This window comes from Megascapheus bottae, chromosome 1 (assembly GCF_031878675.1).
Source record: "Megascapheus bottae isolate mThoBot1 chromosome 1, mThoBot2.hap1, whole genome shotgun sequence".
Lineage (NCBI taxonomy): Eukaryota > Metazoa > Chordata > Mammalia > Rodentia > Geomyidae > Megascapheus > Megascapheus bottae.
In genome coordinates, this window is record NC_143509.1 from 95,204,584 (window position 1) to 95,226,837 (window position 22,254).

General features: G+C 37.8%; 1 protein-coding gene across 5 annotated transcripts in view; it reads right to left on the minus strand.

Annotated features, from left to right (window-relative positions):
- Positions 1-16,946: 16,946 nt before the first annotated feature.
- The window catches only part of Grik1 (glutamate ionotropic receptor kainate type subunit 1), a 353,747-nt gene continuing 348,439 nt past the window's right edge, over positions 16,947-22,254 (minus strand). For 2 of the 5 annotated variants that reach the window (XM_090348492.1, XM_090348485.1), the window contains 2 exons: positions 17,936-18,022; positions 16,947-17,337 (listed from right to left, as the gene is read on the minus strand). In XM_090348492.1, coding sequence (XP_090204618.1) covers positions 17,182-17,337; positions 17,936-18,022 — 243 coding nt within the window. In that variant the 3' untranslated portion in view covers positions 16,947-17,181. The remainder of the gene's footprint in view (positions 17,338-17,935; positions 18,023-22,254) is intronic. The other 3 variants (XM_090348515.1, XM_090348500.1, XM_090348538.1) reach the window with 2 other exon arrangements.

Here is a 22,254-nt window from a genome sequence, read left to right on the forward strand (position 1 = left end):
GATTTTGAAGAAAAAGAAAAACACTTTTCTTCTCTCCTCCAAAACACTAGTTACTTAAGATCTGTTGGCAATGCGATCTGTAATCACAGGATGTTTAAGTATGAAATTATCCACAGGGTAACTAGGTGATACTATCTAAGCCCATCATCATCGACTGCAACAATACTGTGACTCATGATTTTAGCTTTCAAAGTTGTTGCTTTGAATTGCTGTGTAATTCTCATAGAATGTTATCTATCATATTTTACCTATTAGTAAAAATAATATGACACAAGTAATTGATGAAAGAGGGATCCTGTAAGTGACTTAGCTACTCCTTCCATTTTGTGGCTCCATAATCTCTAATACTTGGCACTAAGGTGATGACGAGGCTAATCTCTGTTCATGGCATTTGGTGGAAAGAAGGTGCTGGGAAGATATAATGGTCAAGTCTGTAAGTGACCAAAAGTCCCCTTTTAGAGGAATTCTATGATTGCTTTATACCTCATCTCAGGAGAATGCTGAAAAATAAGGAGGATGAGAAAGGGGTAAAGCTCCGTGACAGTCCTTGTTACCACTATGTTCTTATCAGGGCTTGAAAGCCACATTATCCTCATTCCCTCTAGTAAACATAACGAGGCAGTGAACAACTTCTTTGTTATACTCTGTGGACCTGTGTGGACACTGTCTTTAGTTTGTAAACCCAGTCATAGGATTTCTTCAGTTCCCCTTGAATAGACTTACGTTTCCAACTCATGTTATTGTTCTTTCTGGACTGGAAGCATCAATCTGCTCAGATCAGAGGTGCTCTATTCTCATAAGGCTAGTGCTCTACCACTAGGATGGGTCTCATCCTTTTCTTTAATTGAAAGATATTGTTAGGACCTTCCCCTCCCCCATCTCATCTTTGATCATCTACCTATCATTTATCTATCTTCATCATCATCTTTAAGTCTATTTGTTTTAAGAAAGTTCTAAAGTGACAGATAAAACTATGCTTTGATTGTGGACAAAAATGTGTTGAAATACATATGTTTTGGTATCTTCTGAATTTTTGATGGCTATAACAAAATACCCAAGTCTAGGTAATTTATAAACAAGTTTGTCTTGTACTATGGTTTTAGGGGTCCCTTGATGATGAAAATGGCTTCAATATCTGCTTGGCTTCTGGTTACAGTCCTAGGCTGCATCACCTCATGGTGGAAAGCAGAAGGCCAATGTGCTGTGCAGAGAGCCCATGTGTGAGAAAGACAAGAGGCGCCAGGCTGATGATATAATAACCTACGCTCATGATAGCGAATCCTCCCTCTTGAGACCAAGCAGCATGAGTTTTGACAGACACAAGCTACAAAAAATATTTAAGAGCTGTGCAATGGCAGGATGTAAATATTGACATATGCATTACCTGACAGTTATGTTAGTCTTAAGAACATGCATGACTGCATCTTCCCCTGAATAATCTGTGCTCCCCATTCGCGTGGAGTCTCAGCCTTGTTAATGGAGCCTTGTTCCGGGCTCCATTCCACTCGATTCTATTGGCCAATACCATTCAAATTGTTCTTAATACTGTTTCAAGGTATGCCAATATGTGTTGTATTAAATTTAATCTTTCTAGAGCTTACTTTAGCTATAATGTGGCTTTAAATGAGTTTTTGTGTCATTTTTATTGTAAGGGGGTTATACAGATTGGTTAGTTATATAAAACAGGTAATGAGTACATTTTTTTTTCGAACAGTGTCACCCCTTCCCTCATTTTCTCCCAGTTTGTTTCTTCCTGATCCCCTTGTTTCCCAAGTTGTATAGTTTCTTTCCAACATAGTGTCCTGTGAGGATCACTGCTGAATTATCTCACCCTTTGTCCCACTGTTTCTGTGCTTCCCTTTCCTCTCCCCAAATCAGATAAACTTATATACAAGAAAAAGAATACAGAAGTTAAAACCAGTGACAAAAGGGGGGGGGAAACAGAAGATGAAAAAGAATCGCAATCAGTACAATAAAATAAAGCCAGACCCAAAGAAACATAGGATGCATCATTTCCCTCATTTGTAAAAAATTAGAATGGAAAAACGATACATCTGCAAATAAACCCAAGGCATTATAAAAGATAAGCAATTACAGTTGGACATGACTAAACAGGGCTCTCAACATTTACCCAGTGAGAAAGAAGGAAGATATTCTTAGGAGAGAATCCGTAGGGCTTAATAGCTATGGGCGTGTGGTCACCTAAAATGATACTTATCAAAGTGAACTCCAAAAAATGGAAGCAAGTGGCTTTTTATTCTTCAGCATAAAGGTTAAAATATGTTGATCCAGCTTGCCAAAGAAATCCCATCATTTCTACTTGGTTGCTATTAGAGTTCCAAATGGATTTGGATATGACTGTATCTTTATAGCAGTCTTCTCGTCCAGGTGTCTGGTCTATTTCTTTTTCTATTCAACTCACCTTCTATGTTCTGTATTTGTATTAAAAATTACATCTATTGTGTTCTTAATGTTCAGTTCACATGATTTCAACGTAGTGTATAATATTAGCTTATAATATTTATGCTGCTAATATCCTATATGTCTACTTTAAGTCGCTGTTGCTGGTGCAGAGCTATCCTGTTCATTTCTGTAGTTTAGCTAGCTGCATATCTACCAGTCATAATAGTCTGTTGACATTGTTGATTTTTCTGGATAGATGTTCAGAAGTCTACAAACCATGTCTTTTATTTCACTCCACAATTGTCATTCAGTCACTATTTCACATTTTGATCATTTCTGTTCTCTAGTAAGTACTAGATGTAAATAGAGGTTCTGGTAGTGAATATCTTTGCTTTTCTTCTTGCAAATCTATCCAGCTTCTCATTGTGTATAACATTTTGTCTCTTCAGATTTTAATGTTTAATTTTAATTAGGCAAACGAAATTTTCTTCTAATTTTCTCATGCAAGAGGCTTTAAAAATATTAGAAGATAGAATTTTATTCAGTGTTTTTTTTTTCCTTGAGATAAGAGCTCCTACCCCTAACTCTGCCATAGTGTGGTATTATACTGAAAGTTCCTTGCATTTCTTTCTTTTTTCCTTTGGGTTTTTGTTTTTTGTTAGTTGTGGGTTGAACACTAGTCCTGGGCACTGTCCCTGAGCTCTTCAGCTCAAGGCTACCACCCTACCCCTTGAGCTACAGTGCCACTTCTGTTTTTTTAGTGTTTAATTGGAGATAAGAATCTCACAGTCTTTAGTGCCTGGGCTGGCTTTGAATCATGATCCTCAGATCGCAGCCTCCTGAGTAACTAGGATTACAGCCATGAGCCACCTCACCTGGCACTCCTTGCATTTGCTAGTCTTTTTTATTAAAGAATTTATTAACATTGATTTTTACATCATATTTCAAATGACATGTTTAACAAATATTCAAGAAGGGACTCTCTATATACAATCCCTGGCACTTAGATTTTAGAACATAATTAAAATTAGGTTAAGGGTTTGTATGTCATAGACAAACATAAAGACTTTATTAACACTGATTTTTACATCATATTTATTTTTTTCCATATATGTTTTACTGTAATTAATAGAAGGGTTATATTATATTCACCAGATAGAAAGTGCATTACTTCACAAACATTGATACCCTTTCTCATGTCTTGGTCACCATATCCCTCCCCTCACCCCCTCCCCTCATCTTGTTTTCACCCCTTCCCTATCCTCTTTCAAATAACCAAATATGCATATATACAATATATTAGATAACAAGGTAAAATACTGTAACAAGAGGAGATAACCAAGGGACAGCAAAAGAGATGAGAGATAACATAGTACATTAAGGACAACAATCACTCATTATATGGCTTTTTTACATCATATTTAAAAAGTAACGTTTAACAAACAAGTATTTAAGATTGGAATCTTGACATGCCATCACTGGCATATAGATTTTAGAACATAATTAAAATTAAGATGAGGTTTGTATGCCATAGATACATATCAACCTATATAATATAACATTGTCTACAGAGTATATATCCCATCATAGATTTTTACATATGTAGTTATGTTTATATCTTCATGTCAGTAACCTTGGGTACCAGAATATTGAGTCATCGCTCTTGTATTGTTTGTATCTAATATCCTGAGCCACTGCGCCCGGCTTGAGCTAGGTTTTATACACGACAAATTATAACCCTAAAGATAACAAAAGTATCATTTGCTATTTGATACAGGGACAATGAAAATGAAACATACACCAAAAAGCCTTTATCCTCCATTTTTCTCCATTCAAAGGTTTGTTTTTTAACACTAGGGACTTACATAAATGGCTTTTCTGTTTACATTTTTCTTCCTTTTGGATTTTACTTTTTAGTATTTTTTGGTAGACTAAGATTCCATCTTTTCATGCATCATTTTGCTTTTTCATTCATGAATATTGGAAACTGGAAAATTTGAAGAAGGAAAAAAAAACCCTTAAATTTTTAGAGAGACAAATCCTACTTATATTTCCAATCAAGTAGTTATAACAACGATAGGCTTTTTCTAAGAAAGTTTATTCAAGCACTAGGTGGATTAGACTAAGAGGATGAGCCTACCCAGGAAGGTACTATGTGGTGTTCACAGTTTAAATGAGGTGTCTAGTGCCCAGGAAGGATATTGTTTGCTGAAGTCTGTAGAGTGCTTTGGTATGCCGTTTGTGTCTCTTGCATGTTGCATGCAGTGATAAGTCCTTTCAGTTATGGTACCTAGGGGCTAGAAAGCATTTGGACTCACCGTAAGTCATGTATCTCTCAAGTACTTAGTAGGGAATAAAAGAGACATGGACCAGCTGGTAAAGCCAGGAGGAAGCCAGGGCTTTGGAACTGGCATTGAAACATGGCCCACAATATTTTGAAATTACTACTACAGAGGCAGAACATTATAAAATCCCTTTTCTTTTCTGGTCCAGTGGTTCAACCAAATCTACTAAAACATGGTAGACACCATTCATTCCCAGGCTAGATAAAATATTCTTCTTGGTCTGAATTTGACTTTTGGATAATTTTTTTTCCTTCCACCATTCCTATAAATCTCTTTGTATATCTCCCAGCCCTGCATTGATGCGTAATTATCAGACTATAACGCTCATTCAGGTTGCCTGGCTCTATGGCTTTGAGTTGGATTTTCCTATGGGAAAATGGCTGTTTCCCTTTCCCCACTCACAGAGGCATTGCTGAGCTGTATTCTTCTTCCTCTAGCCACAGCTTCTACTTAGTAATTTTATTCCCCTTCAGCCAGTGCTTTCACTGGGTTCTAGTAAAATCATTCATTCTCACTGACTATGTGGATGATGGATGCGAATGCTAGCTAGCCTCTATGGGTTTTCTTCAGTCTTGTATCATTTCTGTAAACTGTCATTTCAATAAAACCTTCTTGGGTAGGCTGCTTCATATCTGGACCTTAGCTGGGAAACTTGCTGAGAGGATCAGCTGTGTTTCACCTACTAGCATATTTGGAGAATTTCATAATACTCCAAGCTTGTCTTAAGCTTAAGACAAGCTTAAGACAAGCTTGCATTTTAGAACTGGGTTATGACTGATTTAGGTGTGGTGTGGCCTCAAAAGAAGTGTTAGAAGATGTCAAAAATGACAATTAAATCCGAGATCCCTGTGAGAGCTTATGGACACAACACTGCATTATTCTGAGGAGTGGGGAAGTGTGGAGTCTTTTGGCCCCTGGACAGTTGAGTGAACCTTGGAATCACACGTGGGAACTTCAGGCATGTCCGTGGTATTGCTGTAGGATTTTTGTTTTGAAACCAAGTAGAGGCTTAGCTTTAGACTTCAAACACTAGTGATGGTGGTGATGATGATAATGATTAAATTGGGTAATTGTGTTTCAAGAATCTATGTGCCAGTAATATCTTAGCTGACATGTAAGCTGATAGGTGAGGTAATATCTTGCTTGACCTAAGGAAGCTGAGGTCCAGAGACAAGTGAAGTTAGTGCTCAGTCCACACTCAGAGAACACAATTCAATCTCCTTCCATTCTAGAATACTTGCATTGATTTTATTTTACTTTTTTTCTCTCTCTCCCCCAAAGCAACTTATAACATCAAGGACTCCACATAAGTTTAACTAGATTTCAGAAGATATATTGGATTTTACTCTCATGATATTACAGCTTTGAATGAGACTTATTATATATTGATCCATATAAATCCTAAAACGGAAGAAAAATATTGTTAGATATTCTGCTTGCACTTTCACATCTATTTTTTTTGTGACCTTCAGATGCAGGGTCACTGAAGCCCCTTGACCAGTGGCCATATGTGGTTCTTCTTGTGTTGGGCCAATATGAGGCCTGAGCAGAGATCAGATATTTGGAAAAGGGTGGGATCCATAATTCAGCATTGGATCCTTCTCATCTGGGCCTCATGCTCACAATGAACGTATTTCTCTTCTTAAAACTACATAGCTCCTGTTAGAACAGTTTTAGGGTATACTTTTAGGGTGCTGACATCACCACCTTGTTTCTGTTTTGATATCATCCATTTTACAAGAAACAGGTCTTCGTGAAGTTGTCTATGTTTCTCCATTTGACTTTGATACTGAGTTTCTGTTTTGACCCTCAGATGAGAAAATTTTATAATTTTCCTAAAGCTAAAACAATAAATTCATGTAAATAAAATCCAAAGTTAAGTGTATTGGCATATGCCTATAACCCCAGCTGTTTAGGAAACAGAGATTGAGAAGCATATCAGTCAAAGCTAACTTGGCAAAAAATTTCCAAGACACCCTCCACCCCCACTTCACCCCTCCCCATCTCAACAAACAGGCATAAAGTGATAGAATATGCCTAGAATCTCAGCTGTGAAGATTAAAAGGATCATGATTTGAAATCAGCCCTTGGCAAAACAGGAGACCATTCCTGGAGGTCAAGGGTGAGAGGATAGAAGAATGAAGACAAGAAGGGAGAGGAGAATGGAGTCATAATGTTCAATACCTAGGCTCTGAAACTAGGAAACTGTGGGGATATTGGGGAGCATGAAAGGAATGATATTTGTATTGATCAAGATGCGCCATATTTATAAATTGTTTTTTTTTGAATAGTAATTTCACTGTACAACTGAAAATAAAAGTATAATTTAAAAAAGAAACCAGAATCTTCATAAGCATAATATGTAAATGAAGATGTGAAAAGAAAAACCTCGAAGGCAAGAAGAACTGTGGGTTTTGGCTTAACAGGCAGGCCACTTGTGTAGCCAGTGTGTGGCCCTGAGTTCAAAGTCTAATGCCACAGAAGATACAATACGTAAGAAAGGAAGAAAATTCAGATTCAAGATGCATCTTTTGTTTTGAGAGGAAGCCTGTCGAGATCTAGTCAATGTGAAAGAAGTCACTGGAAGGCATGGTGGAAAACTCTTACCTGACAATCAACACCACTTTGTAGGGTGCTCTGATTGGCTTCTGGGACATTGCGTGAATCATATTTAGGCCATTGGTCAAATGACTAGTGACTTCCTTTCTACAAAAAGCTTATACAGCCACCCATAATCAGCTGATGCTACTGAGCCTCTTTGGACTGCCACCTAAAAAGAAAGCAGCATATTAATATATTTTGATGGCGAATCATTCCCCTTTGTTCTCATGAAAGCTCTTAGGAAAGGTAGTTTGTTTTACCAAAGCCATCTTTTCATGGTTCGTACCTGCACACATTTTTAACTACAAAAATAGAATGACTTGGATTGAATATGTTAGATCATAGCTCAAAAAGAATAACAAAATTTGTTTTATGAAGGCCACTGAAGGTCCCTGGAACCAATAGGGTTTAAAACCTGCTACGATGGCTGTGGTGAAAGATAATCATATGCTCTTAGAAAGAGCTGAAGGGAAGAATAATATTGTTATAACTGTGATTGTTGAAAGAATATACTCAGGATGGACCTCAGTTGTTTCTTCTGACTAACTTGTTATTTTTCTGCACATCCAGAAACTTCTCTGTGCACCTCATGCTTAGGTTGGCAAATTGACTCTTCCTTTTTATCTGCTTGCTACCTGCACAAATACCTCAAAATCAAGTGGGATATATGAAGCAGTGGCTTAGGCTTTGAAGGCCTCTTTCTCATATACACCCTGGGAACTCCTATTGTGTGATTCCTCGTAGTGGGCACTAGAAAAAGGGCATCATTTTCTGATAGGTGGGGAATTAGCAGCATCCCTAGGATTGTGTCCAGGGTGGACCTCTGCTTGTGTGGGTATGGGGTAGGAAAGAGCTTCAAGGGATTGGCTATATATTTTGTTGCATTTACAAAAATGTTGGGAACTGGGAGCTGGTGGCTCAATCCTTTAATCCTAGTGACCCACGAGACTGATATCTGAGGATTGAGATTCAAAGCTAGCCCAGGCAGAAAAGTCTGTGAGGTGAGACATTTATCTATATAATTAACCAAGAAATATTGGCTGCAAAGCTGTGGTTCCAGTGTTAGAAGGACAGACTTGAGTGTAAAAAGCTAAGGGCCAGTGTTCAGGCCTTTTGTACAAGTCTGATCACCAGCATAAGCAAGCAAGTAAACCAGCAATAAAGTTGGATCCTTGATAATTTCTCATTCATTCTCAGTTTTCATCCATACTGCTAATTTAAGGTAAAAAAGTAATCACTATTGATATGGATTTTAGTGTTTTTAATACACCGTAGAGCAATTAAACCAGCAGGATGTTTTGAAGACCTCATAATTCATCTTTTAATTTTAATAGGCACAATAATCCATTTTAGATGAATTAGGTCCTCTGCAATCTTTTCAAAGAACAAGAATTAGTATCCTTTGATACTAATGTAATCACTTGATTACATTTTTATTCTTCTAAGTGATTGATGTCCCAATCTGTTTTAACATTTGCTCTTTCCAGTGGAGGAATAATCCACCCATCTCCATCCCACTCTATCTATTCCTCTTATAGGGTGAAGATAGCTATTCACAAGCTGATCCCTCTCTCCCCCCAACCCTCTCTCCCTCTCTCCCTTTTCCTTCCTTCCTTCCTTCCTTCCTTCCTTCCTTCCTTCCTTCCTTCCTTCCTTCCTTCCTTCCTTCCTTCTTTTTTTTTTTTTTGCCAGTCCTGGGCTTGAGCTCAGGGCCTGAGCACTGTCCTTGGACTTTCTCAAGACTAGAGCTCTACCACTGAGCCTCAGCACCACTCCCAGCTTTTTTTCTATGTATGTGGTACCGAGGAATCGAACCCTGATCTTCATGCATGCTAGGCAAGCACTTTTAACCACGAGGCCAAACTCCCGGCCCCCTTCCTTCCTTCCTTCTTTCCTTCCTTCCTTCTATCTTTCCCTCCTTCCTTCTATTTCTCTTCTCACCTTCTCTTTCTCTTTTTCTTTCTTTGTTTTCTCTTTTTCTCTCTTCAATCCTTCTTTTCCTCTTAAATTTTGTGAACGTAGCCAGGCACCAGTGGCTCATGTCTATAATCGTAACTTACTCAGGAGGCTGAGAGGTCATGGTTTGAAGCCAGTCCAGGCAGGAAAGTCCATGAGACTCTTTTATTTCCAATCAATTCTTCAGGAATAGCCAGAAGTGGTGCTGTGGCTCAAGCAGTAGAACACTAGCCTTGAGCACAAAGAGGCTCAAGGAGAGTCCAGGTCCTGAATTCATGCCTAAGGACTGACAAAAAACAAACAACAACAACAAAACTGTGAATGTGTAGCCAGCTCTCTGTGTTAATACGCTATATAACTTTAGCATGTTGAAATCTGAGACTTTTAGATTTTGTTATATATTCATGGAGAATATAAGATCTAGAAAGCGATGGCCGTGAGTTCCTGTATTTAAACATTGACAGGTATAAAATCATCTAATGTGTGAGGCATTCACCAAGAGTGGTAATGGAGAAACATTTAAATAGGGCACAAAATGATTAAGCAAGTTATCAACATGAATAAACACACTTAAGAGCAAATCACTCAACAGAAGTTAAAGAGATAAGAAATGGGTAGGGAAACTTTTATTTAATCATAGCATGTAGACTTGCAAGCCCTCCAACATTCTCCTGCAGCAATGAGATTGAACTAGTGATTCATGCATGCTAGGCAAGCATTCTATTACTGAGGCCCTTGGCTTGGGGTCTTTGTATCAAGTTCAGGTCCAGAGAGATGCAGGTGGGGAAAGAGGATTACACATCAGGCTTTTCTATAAATAGGAAACAATGAACATTAGCTCAATATAATTGTAGTAGTTGGTTGGTTTGATAAAAATTTCACCAGGCCCATGGCTTCTTTCTACTAGTGTTATTTTGGGGAGAAAGTCATAAGGAAATCAACCAGGAAATCTGTATGATGAGATCATTAAACATTTCAGTGGAAGAATCCTTTACAATTAATCTCATTTGCAACATGCATGCTTATGAATTGCTATATTTGTTGGGATGTTACCAAAAGGTCAAAACTAATTATATATTTATTATGATGAGCTGAAAATTCTAGCTGTCATTTGTTATTTTGGTTCCCTGGAGACAATGTAGACTCCATTCCATCCTTCCACTGGAGTTCTGAGTTTTAAAAAGCTTTAATGAAAATGTTTCTTTCATCACGGTGAATTGGTTTATTATGCTTAATGCCACCAAATTACTTTCAAATCTTGGTAGGGCTTTATTAAAAATGGTCTCATTTTAATTTGCTACTCTAGGTACAGAATTCATCCTGGAGACAAGGAAAATCTCTCTTCCTCTTTAGAGATACTGGGGAAGTAGCCTAATAAGAGGCCCATAAGTACTAAAGATATTATAGTATTTAGCATTCTCTCTGATGTTGGCTACCTGCAATTTTTTGTCTCTCATGTGTTCATTCTCTTTTCTTGAAATTACTATGCCTACCTGGTCTCTTGCTGAAGAATTTACCCTCATGTGTTTATTGTGGGCCAGATGTGTATGGTGTTGCTTGCTATCTGAAGAAAACTCAATGTCATAAGCAATTACGAGCCATAAAAATTAAGTGTCTCACTAAAACTTTACTTTCACAATTTGATGTGTTCAATTCAAATACCCTCAAAAGCAAAGATTTCATGTTCCTCAAAGTCAGTGTCTAGTGACTTTGATTAATACTGTGTGGCACATGCTCATGAGAAGATCACTTGTCATTCAGTTTTTATTACCCACTAAGTTCCAGTGGCCAAGCAAATTATGTGGACTGACTGGAATTTAAGAGAAGCCTTTGGATTCTCCTATCTAGGAGTTTAGAATCTGCTTGGACCTTACATCTAATGTCTATTATGGATTAACTGGTACCTGATGAGCCTTGAGGTACTCAGAGGAATAATCATACGATGCTATCCATATGTTCCTAATTATCTTTTGAAGTGACAGTCCTGAGATTTAAACTCAGGGTCTGATTGCTGTCTCTGAGCTGCTTTATGCTCAAGGTTAGCACTTCACCACTTAAGCCACAGCTCTACTTCTGGATTTTTGGAAGTTTATTGGAATTAAGACTCCCATGGGCCTATCTTGCAGTGTTTTTTCAGTAGCTTGAATTGCAGTCATGATCCAGCACTCCCTGGCCCCTATCCATCCATTTTAAGTATGACTGAACTGCTTTCTTTAGGAATAAGAAGTATTCAAACTGTAATTTCAGGATATGTGGTGGAAAGTTCATTTTATTTATTACTAAATGTTGGAATGACCTCTGCTCATGTGCGATGGCAATGCATTGGATGCTTAAGTACTGACTTCTGAATATATCCCTAGCTATCTTTATTCTATAAGGAGAGATTGGGAGATGACTAATTACCCACTGGAGGGTCCTTTGAAAATTGAATCTAAATTTGCAATTGAATACAGAGTTATGATTGTGTAGTACCTTTGTTGAGATCCCAAGCTGTAGATGCTGGTAATTTGAAGCTAGAATCTTGGTTCTAAAGAACCAATAGGACTTTAAAAGGTACTTAACTTTTTCCCCTAAGTTTCCTTTGCTGTAAGGGAGACGACAAATGCAAAATACCAACCTCATAAGCAGAGGCCAAGGGGGTATTTGAGATTTTTGCATGTCAGGGGTTGAGCCTAGGTTTTGAGTAGGTATTTGAGACTGTGTACACCTGGCCTGGGGTTGGTGGATGACACTTTTCTCTAAGAGGTAAGAGGTAGCAGAATGTTATGATGGTGTGGGAAGAATTGTGCTGAACCCTCACCATGTACCACTTTATAGTGAACTGTCATTGGGAAAGTGATCAAACTTTCTCAACTCTTGTTCTTTCTTTCTTTTTCTTTTCTTTCCTTTTTTTGTGGGTAATGGGGCTTGAACTCAGCCTAGGCACTGTCCCTGAGCTCTTCAGCTCAAGGCTACTGCCCTACCCTTGAGCCACAGCACAACTTCCTCTTTTCTGGAGATTAATTGGAAATAAGAGTCTCAGCTCCTTTTGTGCCCAGGCTGGCTCTGAACCTTGATCCTCAGATCTCAGCCTTCTGAGTAGCTAGAATTATAGGTGTGATCCACTGTGCCCGGCTCAACTCAGTTTTCTAGCTATAAAAACCATGTTTACCTTACGATGACTTAAATGTATTGTATGCATTCATTATGAGCATACAGATTCTGTGGATGTTTATTAAATGATAGGTGAAATCATAGTTATCAACATTACCTAATGATGAGATCTTCACAGGTTACTGAAGCAGACCCCAAAGGTGTCAAAGGGAATGGGTGTGTGTGTGTGTGTGTGTGTGTGTGTGTGTGTGTGTGTGTGTTTATAATATCAAAATGAAATGTCAAGGTAATTCTGACATTGGTTGCTTAGGAATTCTGGTTACCCTGGATAATTATGACAGAGGGTGGGGATTTCTTCAATTCCAATGGCACCTTTAGATGGGACCCCAATTTTTTTGGGGGGGGTCATCATGGGACTTGAACTCGGTCTTCATGCTGTCCCTGGGCTCTCCAGCTCAAGGCTATCACCTTACCCTTGAGCCAAGCCCCACTTCCCATTTTCTAGACATTAAATGGGGATAAGAGCCTCAGGTCCTTTTGTGCCCAGGCTTGCTTTGAACCTTGATCCTCAGATCTCAGCCTCCTGAATAGGATTACAAGTGTGAGCAATTGCACCTGGCCCCAATTTTTTGTTTTAATTATCAGTGGAGATTTTAATTTACTAAGTGGAGCTCTTACCCGAGGAAGCTGCATGATGAATGAGAAAGATATGCTATGACATTTTTTGGTTCATATGGTGAGAAAAGGGAAATGGTTTAATCTGTGGGATGTCATACTCTCCAGCTCTTCAGTGCATACTAGCCAACACATCAGAGAATTCCTGGGTGTTAAGTCCATTTTGGAGTCTTCCTTAACTGAGCAGGCTCCCTAAAGTTGAAGAGGTTTTTGTAATTAGACATTATGCAGGCACTTAAAAGTAAGTCCTTTCAGCAGACCTGAGATATTACAGTGAGGGCACTTATTACAAAGGTAGTTTGTGCAGTTCTGGATTCCTCGATGTTAAATTGTCAGGGGAGTTTAAGGTTAGTCATCTCCTGTACAAGGTAGAAAATGTATGCCTGGGCTCTGGTAGATTTACCAGTCCTATATCCTGCTTCTTCTAAACCACACATCCTTCTTTAAAAATCTTTGAGAAATAAAGGAAAAGAATATTTCTCCATATAAAGGACAAGATCTGAGAACTGAGTGTGACTTTGCAATTCCATCCTCTCCATGTATGATCTTTTCCACCCCAAGAGATACCTTCACTTAGCAATTTTAGATCTTGGAAATCCTAGACTAGCCTTGTACATTTTCCGTGGGATATCTTTGACCAGCCAAGTCCTGTCCCACTCTTTTGTAACATGTGTTGATCTGTGATGCTTTCCTTGAGCCTTTCAGCTTCTTGATTACAAACTCATTTTGTTCGTTTAAGATAGCAATGAGTTACATTTGAGTTGTACCTCCACTTCCAGTGAGGGATAGCTAATGTCTCTTCCTGTTATTTTTCTACCATAAATACAAGGCTCAGATTTGAAACTTGAGAGGAAATAAATCTTAATTTGAGCATCATCTTTTAATAAATGCTGACCTTCTCCTTTCTTCTTGAATCTTACCTGAGACATCTTTTTTTTTTCTGTAAGCCTGAAGAAATTGCCAAATGAAGAAATGTTAGGCTTAATTTTTAATTAACTTTGCCATTGATTTATACATAACTCTGTATGAGATATTGTTCTTTAGTGAATGGGGTGAAAAAAAATCTCAAAGGTGAATAGCTGTTCCTGGAATTTGTTTTTGCAGCAGCATCCAGATACTGAGGATATTTTTCTTTTATCTCTTTCTGAAGTCATTAGCTTACTCTATTCTTTACTGTTAAAATACAAGTAGATATGCAGAAATATGCACAGGACACAAAGGTGTCTCCATGATGAAAATGTCAGAGAAATGTGATTACACACTACATTTAGTCGTTGATACAAAAAGTTCTCTTCCGCGATTTTACCTACATCAATATATTTTTCAATGGTTTCTTACAGCAAGCACTTTTCTACATTGACTGAAAGTCCAGTTATGGAGTGGAGACCTGAGAGGTTATTGGGGCTTGAAATAGGTAAAAACTAGATTGGAGAATATTATATGTCAGATATTAGATGCTGATAGGCTTCTTTTCTCATAATGACTAATAGAATGTGAAAAGATGAGTAATATTTTCAGAAATGAAAGAAAAGTTGAAATATGAAAGAAAATATTAGAAAATACAAAGCACATGAGTCAGGCATAATTTTTTTTAGCAAAGTAACTGAATTTTAAATTTTTCTTTGTAATGTTCTCTTTCTTTCTTTCTTTCTTTCTTTCTTTTTTCTTTCTTCTTTCTTTCTTTCTTTCTTTCTTTCTTTCTTTCTTTCTTTCTTTCTTTCTTTCTTTCTTTCTTTCTTTCTTTCTCTTTTTTTTTGTGGGTCATGGGGCTTGAACTTGGCCTGGGCGCTGTCCCTGAGCTCTTCAGCTCAAGGCTACCACCCTACCCTTGAGCCAAGCCTCACTTCCTGTTTTCTAGAGGTTAATTGGAGATAAGAGTTACAGGTCCTTTTGTGCCTGAGCTGGCTTTGAACCTTGATCCTCAGATCTCAGCCTCCTGAGTAGCTAAGGATTACACTGCGCCTGGCTCATTATATGTTCTTGTAAGTTCTTTTCTTTTTTTTTTTGCCAGTCCCAGGGCTAGGGCTCTATGATTTGAGCCACAGTACCACCACTTCTGGTGGTACTGAGGAATCGAACCCGAGTCTTGCATGCTAGGCAAGCACTCTACCAGTACACTAAACTCCTGGCCTGGTTTCTGTAAGTTTTTAATGTTAGCATTCTAATGAGTATCTGTATGTGTGTGTTGGTATTGGAGCTTGAACTCAGGGCTTGGGTGCTGTCCCTGAGCTCTTTTGCTCAAGGATAGTGCTCTACCCCTTGAGCTCCATTTCTGACTTTCTGTGGTTAATTGGAGATAGTCTCATAGACTTTTCTCCCTGAGATAGTACGAGCCACCAATACCTGGCTTCCCAATATGTTCTTTTTGAGTCAATTTCTTTTATTTTATCTGCCAGTTCTGAATAATTTGAAATCTGATCTTTGATTTTAATATAACAAAATAGCTGTTACACTATTTTAGTGTTATTTTAAAAGTTTTTTCTCATCACATCTGCAAATACTTTTGTGTTTAAATTCTTATGGGACTAGATTAAAAGTTCTTTAGATTTATAAAATAATACTGAAAGAAACCCTGTAGGAGCTGGGCGTGGTGGCTCACGGCTGTAATCCTAGCTACTCAGGAAGCTGAGATCTGATATCGAGACTCAGAGCCAGCCCAGAAACAAAAGAACATGAGACTCATCTCCAATTAATCACTAGAAAATGGTAACTGGGGCTGTGGCTCTAGGGGTAGGGCAGTAGCCTTGAGCTGAAGAGCTCAGGGACGGCATCCAGGTCTAGAGTTCAAGCTCCATGACCACAAAAAAAAAAAAAAGAAAAGAAAAGAAAAGAAAAAGAAACCCAGTAGGATTTAAGTAAATGAAATAGTATATCAATTCCTGTTTTTTTCTTTTCATTGTCAAAAAAAATGAATTTCATTCCAGTTCCCCAGAGAGGCAACCTCTTCAACCCAGTACTCTTTCTTGATCCCACTCTTGCTCTAAGAGCCACTTTCTGACTGCCTCGATTATGCATCAACATTTCCTCCATTTTCCTGTGGTCTCTGCCACTACTCTGACTCCTGCTCTAACACTTTCTCTCCATTACTGGAGGAGTTTTCAGATGCGATCTCTCTTCCTTCCACTGCCCTTCTCTTTAGTTTGTGTCCTCTTGGCCAGAGTAGTTGCTATCTGTCAGGAGTAATGTACTTTTGCATTTTATATTTTGGCTACATTAAACTCCTTTTCCTCTTATATTATTGTCTCATTCTCTCTTACTCCAGTGGCTTTGAACATGTTGAGCTTGTATCCTGGGACACCTGCTTTCCCATCTTAGGTTATCTGCAATGCTTCAGTCAGTCATCCCTAGTTCTTAACCTATTTGCTCTTTCTTGTAGGGAGCCTTGGTGCCTGAGCCTGCATGCTCATTCTTCTGACTTCCACAAAGAAAGTACCAGTCCTATTTTGAATGGCAGACTTTTGCATCTAGGTGTAACATCAGCTGATAAGAAGATGGGAACCATGCCTGTCTTTCTTGCTAGAGTGACCCAGAACTCACATGGTACCCTAGAATGGGATAAACACTTTTAGCTTTTGAATATACTTTGCATCCTTTTATAATACACTGATGTTTGGATAACATTTAAAATATAAAATTATATTTCAGGACTCAAAGGTGAATGTTTTTTCTTTGTAAAATAATTAGGCACTTTGTAGAGCAAGATGATGATATATCTTAACAGGTGACAGATTCTTCAAAATAACAAACTCAACAGGTGACAATACTCATCAATCAAATACTCTGAATGTGAGCAAATATTAAGGAACAAACCAACACTCAAACATTTTGGAAAAAAAGAAAACAACTTTTACTTTTATTGTTAAGAAAGCACACACAGCAATTTATTGGGGGCCAAAGAGAAAAATGCAAAAGAGGTGCGCATACAAATTCATTTCAGAAGAATTGGTGTCATTTCCATAGTACTATCTCTCTTCATGAGCTTCAGAATTATTGCATCTCTTATACCTATATCCATAGATATAAATATATGGAAAGACATCTCACATTCATCAGAAATTCTTCCACCAAAACTGTGTAGTGTGCATCTCATCTCCTTTTTTTTCTTGAATCATGCCACAGTCTCTTTTCTCTGAGTCCGTCTCTGATGACATGTAAGTATACTTGTGAAAGAAGATTTCCCCTTAGTTCTTGACTTTTTCTTTAATTTTTTCTGATTCTTGAGTGAAATTCCCAGTTCTTCCATGATGGCATTGAAAGAGAGACACTAAAGAGTATGAAACAATAGAGCATCAGTGAATAGAACCTGCTACCACCTTGAGTTGATTTGCCTCTTGCTTACATTTTTAGACACAAGATTCTTGCCTCAAGGCAGCTTTGTCTCAACTGGTCATTTCCCATCACCTCCTCCTCCACCCATTGGCCCACCCACTTTTTTTTTGCCAGTCCTGGGGCTTAAACTCAAGGCCTGAGCACTGTCCTTGGGCTTTCTCAAGGCTAGAGCTCTACCACTTGAGCCATAGAACCACTTCTTTCTTTTTCTATATATGTGGTACCAAGGAATCAAACCCAGGTCTTTGTGCATGCTAGGCAAGCGTTTTTACCATTAGGCCAAACTCTTGGCCCCCCACCCACCATTTCCACTTAAGGGAATAAAACAGAGGCAATAAGTTATCTGAGTAAATGTTACAATTTCATTTACAAATCCAACAATATAAAACTACCCAGTTAGAGAAAACTTACCTTTGCCGAGACACCAAAATAGAGTTAAGTTAAGGCATTTTCCCCCATTGAGATGATCCAAACATTGATAGATTTATCAAGGCATACGGACACTTCAGTAATGCTATAGAAAATGAACAAACCTTCTCTACACCAACGCTTTGTTTTTTTCTCCCATGAAACCTTACTTTGTTCCTAAAATAAAATCTAAGTCTTGATGACTTTCCTTTCTGATAAAAAAAAAGAAAAAAAAACAATTTTAAATTGTATATTTTCTCCAAAAAGAAAACACAGAGATTCTGGTAGCAGCAATGATACAGCTGTAGTTGAAATGGAAAATAATGTGGTTGTGAACTATGTAGCAAAAATAATGGCACGGCACAAAAGAAAATGGAATTATGATCATAAAATGTTGTACAGATGTAGATAGTAGATCTATAAATATGTGTCCATTACTATTATACTTGTCAACATTCACATGCACAGTACATAAATGGTTTGATGAAGTGTAATTTACTGCCATCTCTTCTAGCCAAGGTACAATCTTTTAGTGATAAATTTCTGTTTATTGGGATTTCTATGCCCTTCTTTTTGGTAAGGTTGATTTCAAAATATTCTCTACTGATAAAAACATTGAAGATGACAATGATTGCATGATCCCACTTAAAGAAGATATCTAAGATGGCCAGACTTGAAGAAACAGAGAGTAAAATGGTGGAGGGCGAGGGCAGGGAGAGGAAAGGAGGGAGAGGTATCAAGTTTCAGTTATGCAAAGTGAATAAGTTCTAACATTCACTTTAGAACATCACATCTATTGTTAACAACTGCATTCTCCATTTAAAAATGAAGTAGGGGCTGGGAGTTTGGCTTAGTGCTTGCGTAACCTGCACAGAGACCTGGATTTGATTCCTTGGTATCACATACATAGAAAAAGCTGGAAGTGGTGCTGTGGCTCAAGTGGTAGAGCTCTAGCCTTGAGAAAGCCCAAGGACAGTGCTCAGGCCTTGAGTTCAAGCCCCAGGACTGGCAAAAAAATAAAGATCAAGTAGGGGGGTGCTGGTGGCTCATGCCATTGTAATCCCTGCTACTTAGGAGGCTGAGATGTGAAAATTACAGTTCAAAACTAGCCCACACAGTAAAATCCATGAGACTCTTGTGTCCAATAACCAACAAAAATCCAGAAGTAGAAGTATGGCTCAGGTGATAGACCACCGACTTTGAACAAAACAGATAACAGCCAAGGCCTTGAATATAGCCCTAGTACTAACTTACCCCACAAAGTGGCCAAGTAGGTAGAGATGAAGTTCAGAAGTTTTATCTATGATGTAAAGAACACCCTCCAGAAAGCTAGAGCCTTTGGGATTATCCCTTTTCACCAGCATATAGCCAAAACATGGCTGAAAGACAGAGGTCAGCACAACTTTGTGCTGTTTCTCTAGGTTGTAAGTGCTTCGCAGGAAGACACTTGTTCTAAATGTCTAACATGATCTTTGAACATCAATGAGCAGCATTTGTTTTCAAAAATTTCTGTTCCATTTTGTCCCAAAAGGGCTTGAGGTAGGTTATTCAAGTAGTACTTTAACTTTTTTTTTTTACTGCTTGTTTTAAAAGTGAGATGTATCCATGTAGTTTTTAGACATAAGTCCTGGACACAAGAGCTGGTTCTTTGCAGAAAATTAGTCTTTTTAAAGCATGTATTTTCAGGATTTACTATTCATTTTCAGTACTACTACAAATAAAAGGCCAGATCAAGCTTATTAACATTTTTTTCCAAATGGTAACTTGTTGATTCAGTGAATAGAGCAAGGTATTCTGCCTCAGCAGACAAGAATTCCAAAGTGTTTTCTATGACTTGTACATCAAAAATGGTAAAGTATATCACAAATGACACCTAATGATTTTTAGCATTGTGCCACATAAAGTTTATGTGATGCTACTAAGATCAAATGAACATCTTATCGTGTCATTATGATAGTGTTGTGATAAAGTTTCCCAAACTTTGCTGGCAAATTTATTTCAAGTGAAGGAATTATTGGTATAAGACCTCTCTGATTTTTTTTAGGAGATTCTCAAAATGAAGGGAGAGGATGAAAGAAGGAACTTAAACACATGATTATGTATCATTCTTTCTACATAGATAGAGAGATTACTATTGGAGATACCAGTAAATTCTCAAGAAGGAAAATCTATCTTAAACCCTTTCTATCTGAAATGCCCAGATCCAGTTGTCACTGGGAATCATCTGCATCTTGTTTCTTATTAAAAAAAATACTACTATGGATAGCTTCTGTCATTTTTCCTGTAAAATATGTTAAATAGTTCTAATCTTCTTGTTTTATTTCAGCTCTCAGGTTTGAATTAGATATTTCATTTTATTTTGCATTTAAATAGTTGAAGTGAGCCTTATTACATATAAAACCAGCAAGGAAATCAATGCTTAAAACTTCTGCCTTTTCTTCCCTATTCTGGATTGATAGGGAGTCACAGATCTTATTCTCACAGTGTGTTCTAATTACTATTTTCTATAAAAATAAAATCCTTAAATCCTAGGCTTCCTTAAAGTACAATTATCTTTTAAAAAGTATTTCTAAGTATGTGGGTTTTTTTTCCCCTTCAGTGTTAGAAAGTTTTATAGATGATTTTCTACACTTTGGTCACAAACAATGATTTCTTTTTTGAATCTCACTTTGTCTCCAACTGTCAAAAAGAAAATGGCAAGATATGGGAGCTGACCTTTCCGCTTCCTAGTTTTTGCTGTAGTCACAAGGAGAGATGACCTTTAAGGTCCTTGCCAGCCTGTGCTCAAGTAAACTATGTGCTGTCAGATCCACAGGAAATGAAACAGTGAAGGTCATCTCTCAGCCCAGAGTGGCATCTCACAGGGTGGCACTGGCTGGGCTCCTAGTCATTAATTTCCATGACTTTTCTAGTGTCAGGATGAAAGGTATGTATAGTATATTAAAATTGAGTTTCTGAATCAGACCCCAAATTACAGTAACTTTCTAGAGCTTCTATTTCTGGGTTTGGGCTTTTATGAACATCTTCATATTTATAGAACCATACACACTTTATTTTTATACACGATGGTCTAGATTCAGAAAGTAGCAAACACAAGATTCAGCTAGGTGCTTTTCTCCAGAAACACAGCATGATTGGGGAAAGGATATCTCTATAAGCCTTCCTATTGCACTTTGCAGAATGAAAACACCCCTGGTCGCCCAGCGCCTATTTATTTGTAGTGGGTAGTGTTTCAGACTTTTAATGGGTGGCTAAGTGGATTTTATTACAGTTTTGAATTGATTCCTAGCACCAGAATAGTGGGGTTTAACCCACCTTTGCCACTTCACATCTGGGATATACTAATAAGGTGTTTATTTCTTCTCTTTCTGTGTTACTAATCTGTACAATGGGACAAGAGAACTTTTTTTCATTGAGCTATGGTGAGAATTTCTTAATTCAGTGAGCAGATGCTATCTAAAACACACATTTTAACGCATGACATATTGTTAGTATTCTTTCTTTAGAATAAAATCTCATTATAGTAAAAATGTTGTTATTCCATCACTTGACCTTTTCTTTTTGGTTCTGGGGGAAAAAGAAAACACAGTGGCAAACATGATGGTTCTTTTAGTCATCATATGGCTGTCTGTCCAACAACTCCTTTGGGTTGGCTTGAAGAGCATTTTAGTTTGAATAGATCCTACATACTTGAACTCTGGACCTGGGCGTTGTGCCTGAGCTCTTCAGCTCAAGGCTACCACCCTACCCGTGAGCCACAGCTCTCAAGAGGTTTTCTGGTGGTTAATTAGAGATAAGTGTCTCACGGAATTTGAAATTTAGTGTCCAGGCTGGCTTTGAACCGTGATCCGCAGATCTCAGCCTCCTGAGTAGTTAGGATTATAGGTGTGAGCCACCGCTCCTGGCTCCTACACATTTTGAAATAAGTTTTTAGTGTTTGTTTATTAATTTTCCCATTCATTGTGATTCAGTGTTTCTCTAGGAACTTGCATTGCGATAACTCCGTCATGTTCCATAAAGAATACTCAGGCAAATGTGAAAGGGTATCAATGTATGTGAATTAATGCACCTTCTATCTGGCAAATATCATGTAACCCTTTTACTCATTACAATAAAAAAAAAGAATACTCAGGCAAGAAGGAAGGAAGGCTAACTATAGCATCTTGTCATCTAAAAAATAGCATCTGAATGTGTGTGCACCATTTTATAACAAGTCACTGTGAAGACAACTTGATAGGAAAATCTACTTATTAATGAATTTATAGTAACAGCTACATTACTGACATCTATGATACTCCTGACATTATTAAAAGATAAAGTGTGTATGTATATGTGAGTGTATATATATTTGTGGATGTTTTTGTATATATATGTGTGTGTATGTGTGTCATTATTTTGTTAGAAAAAGGGAGAGAAAGAAATTAGTTTAACTATAGCTGTCATA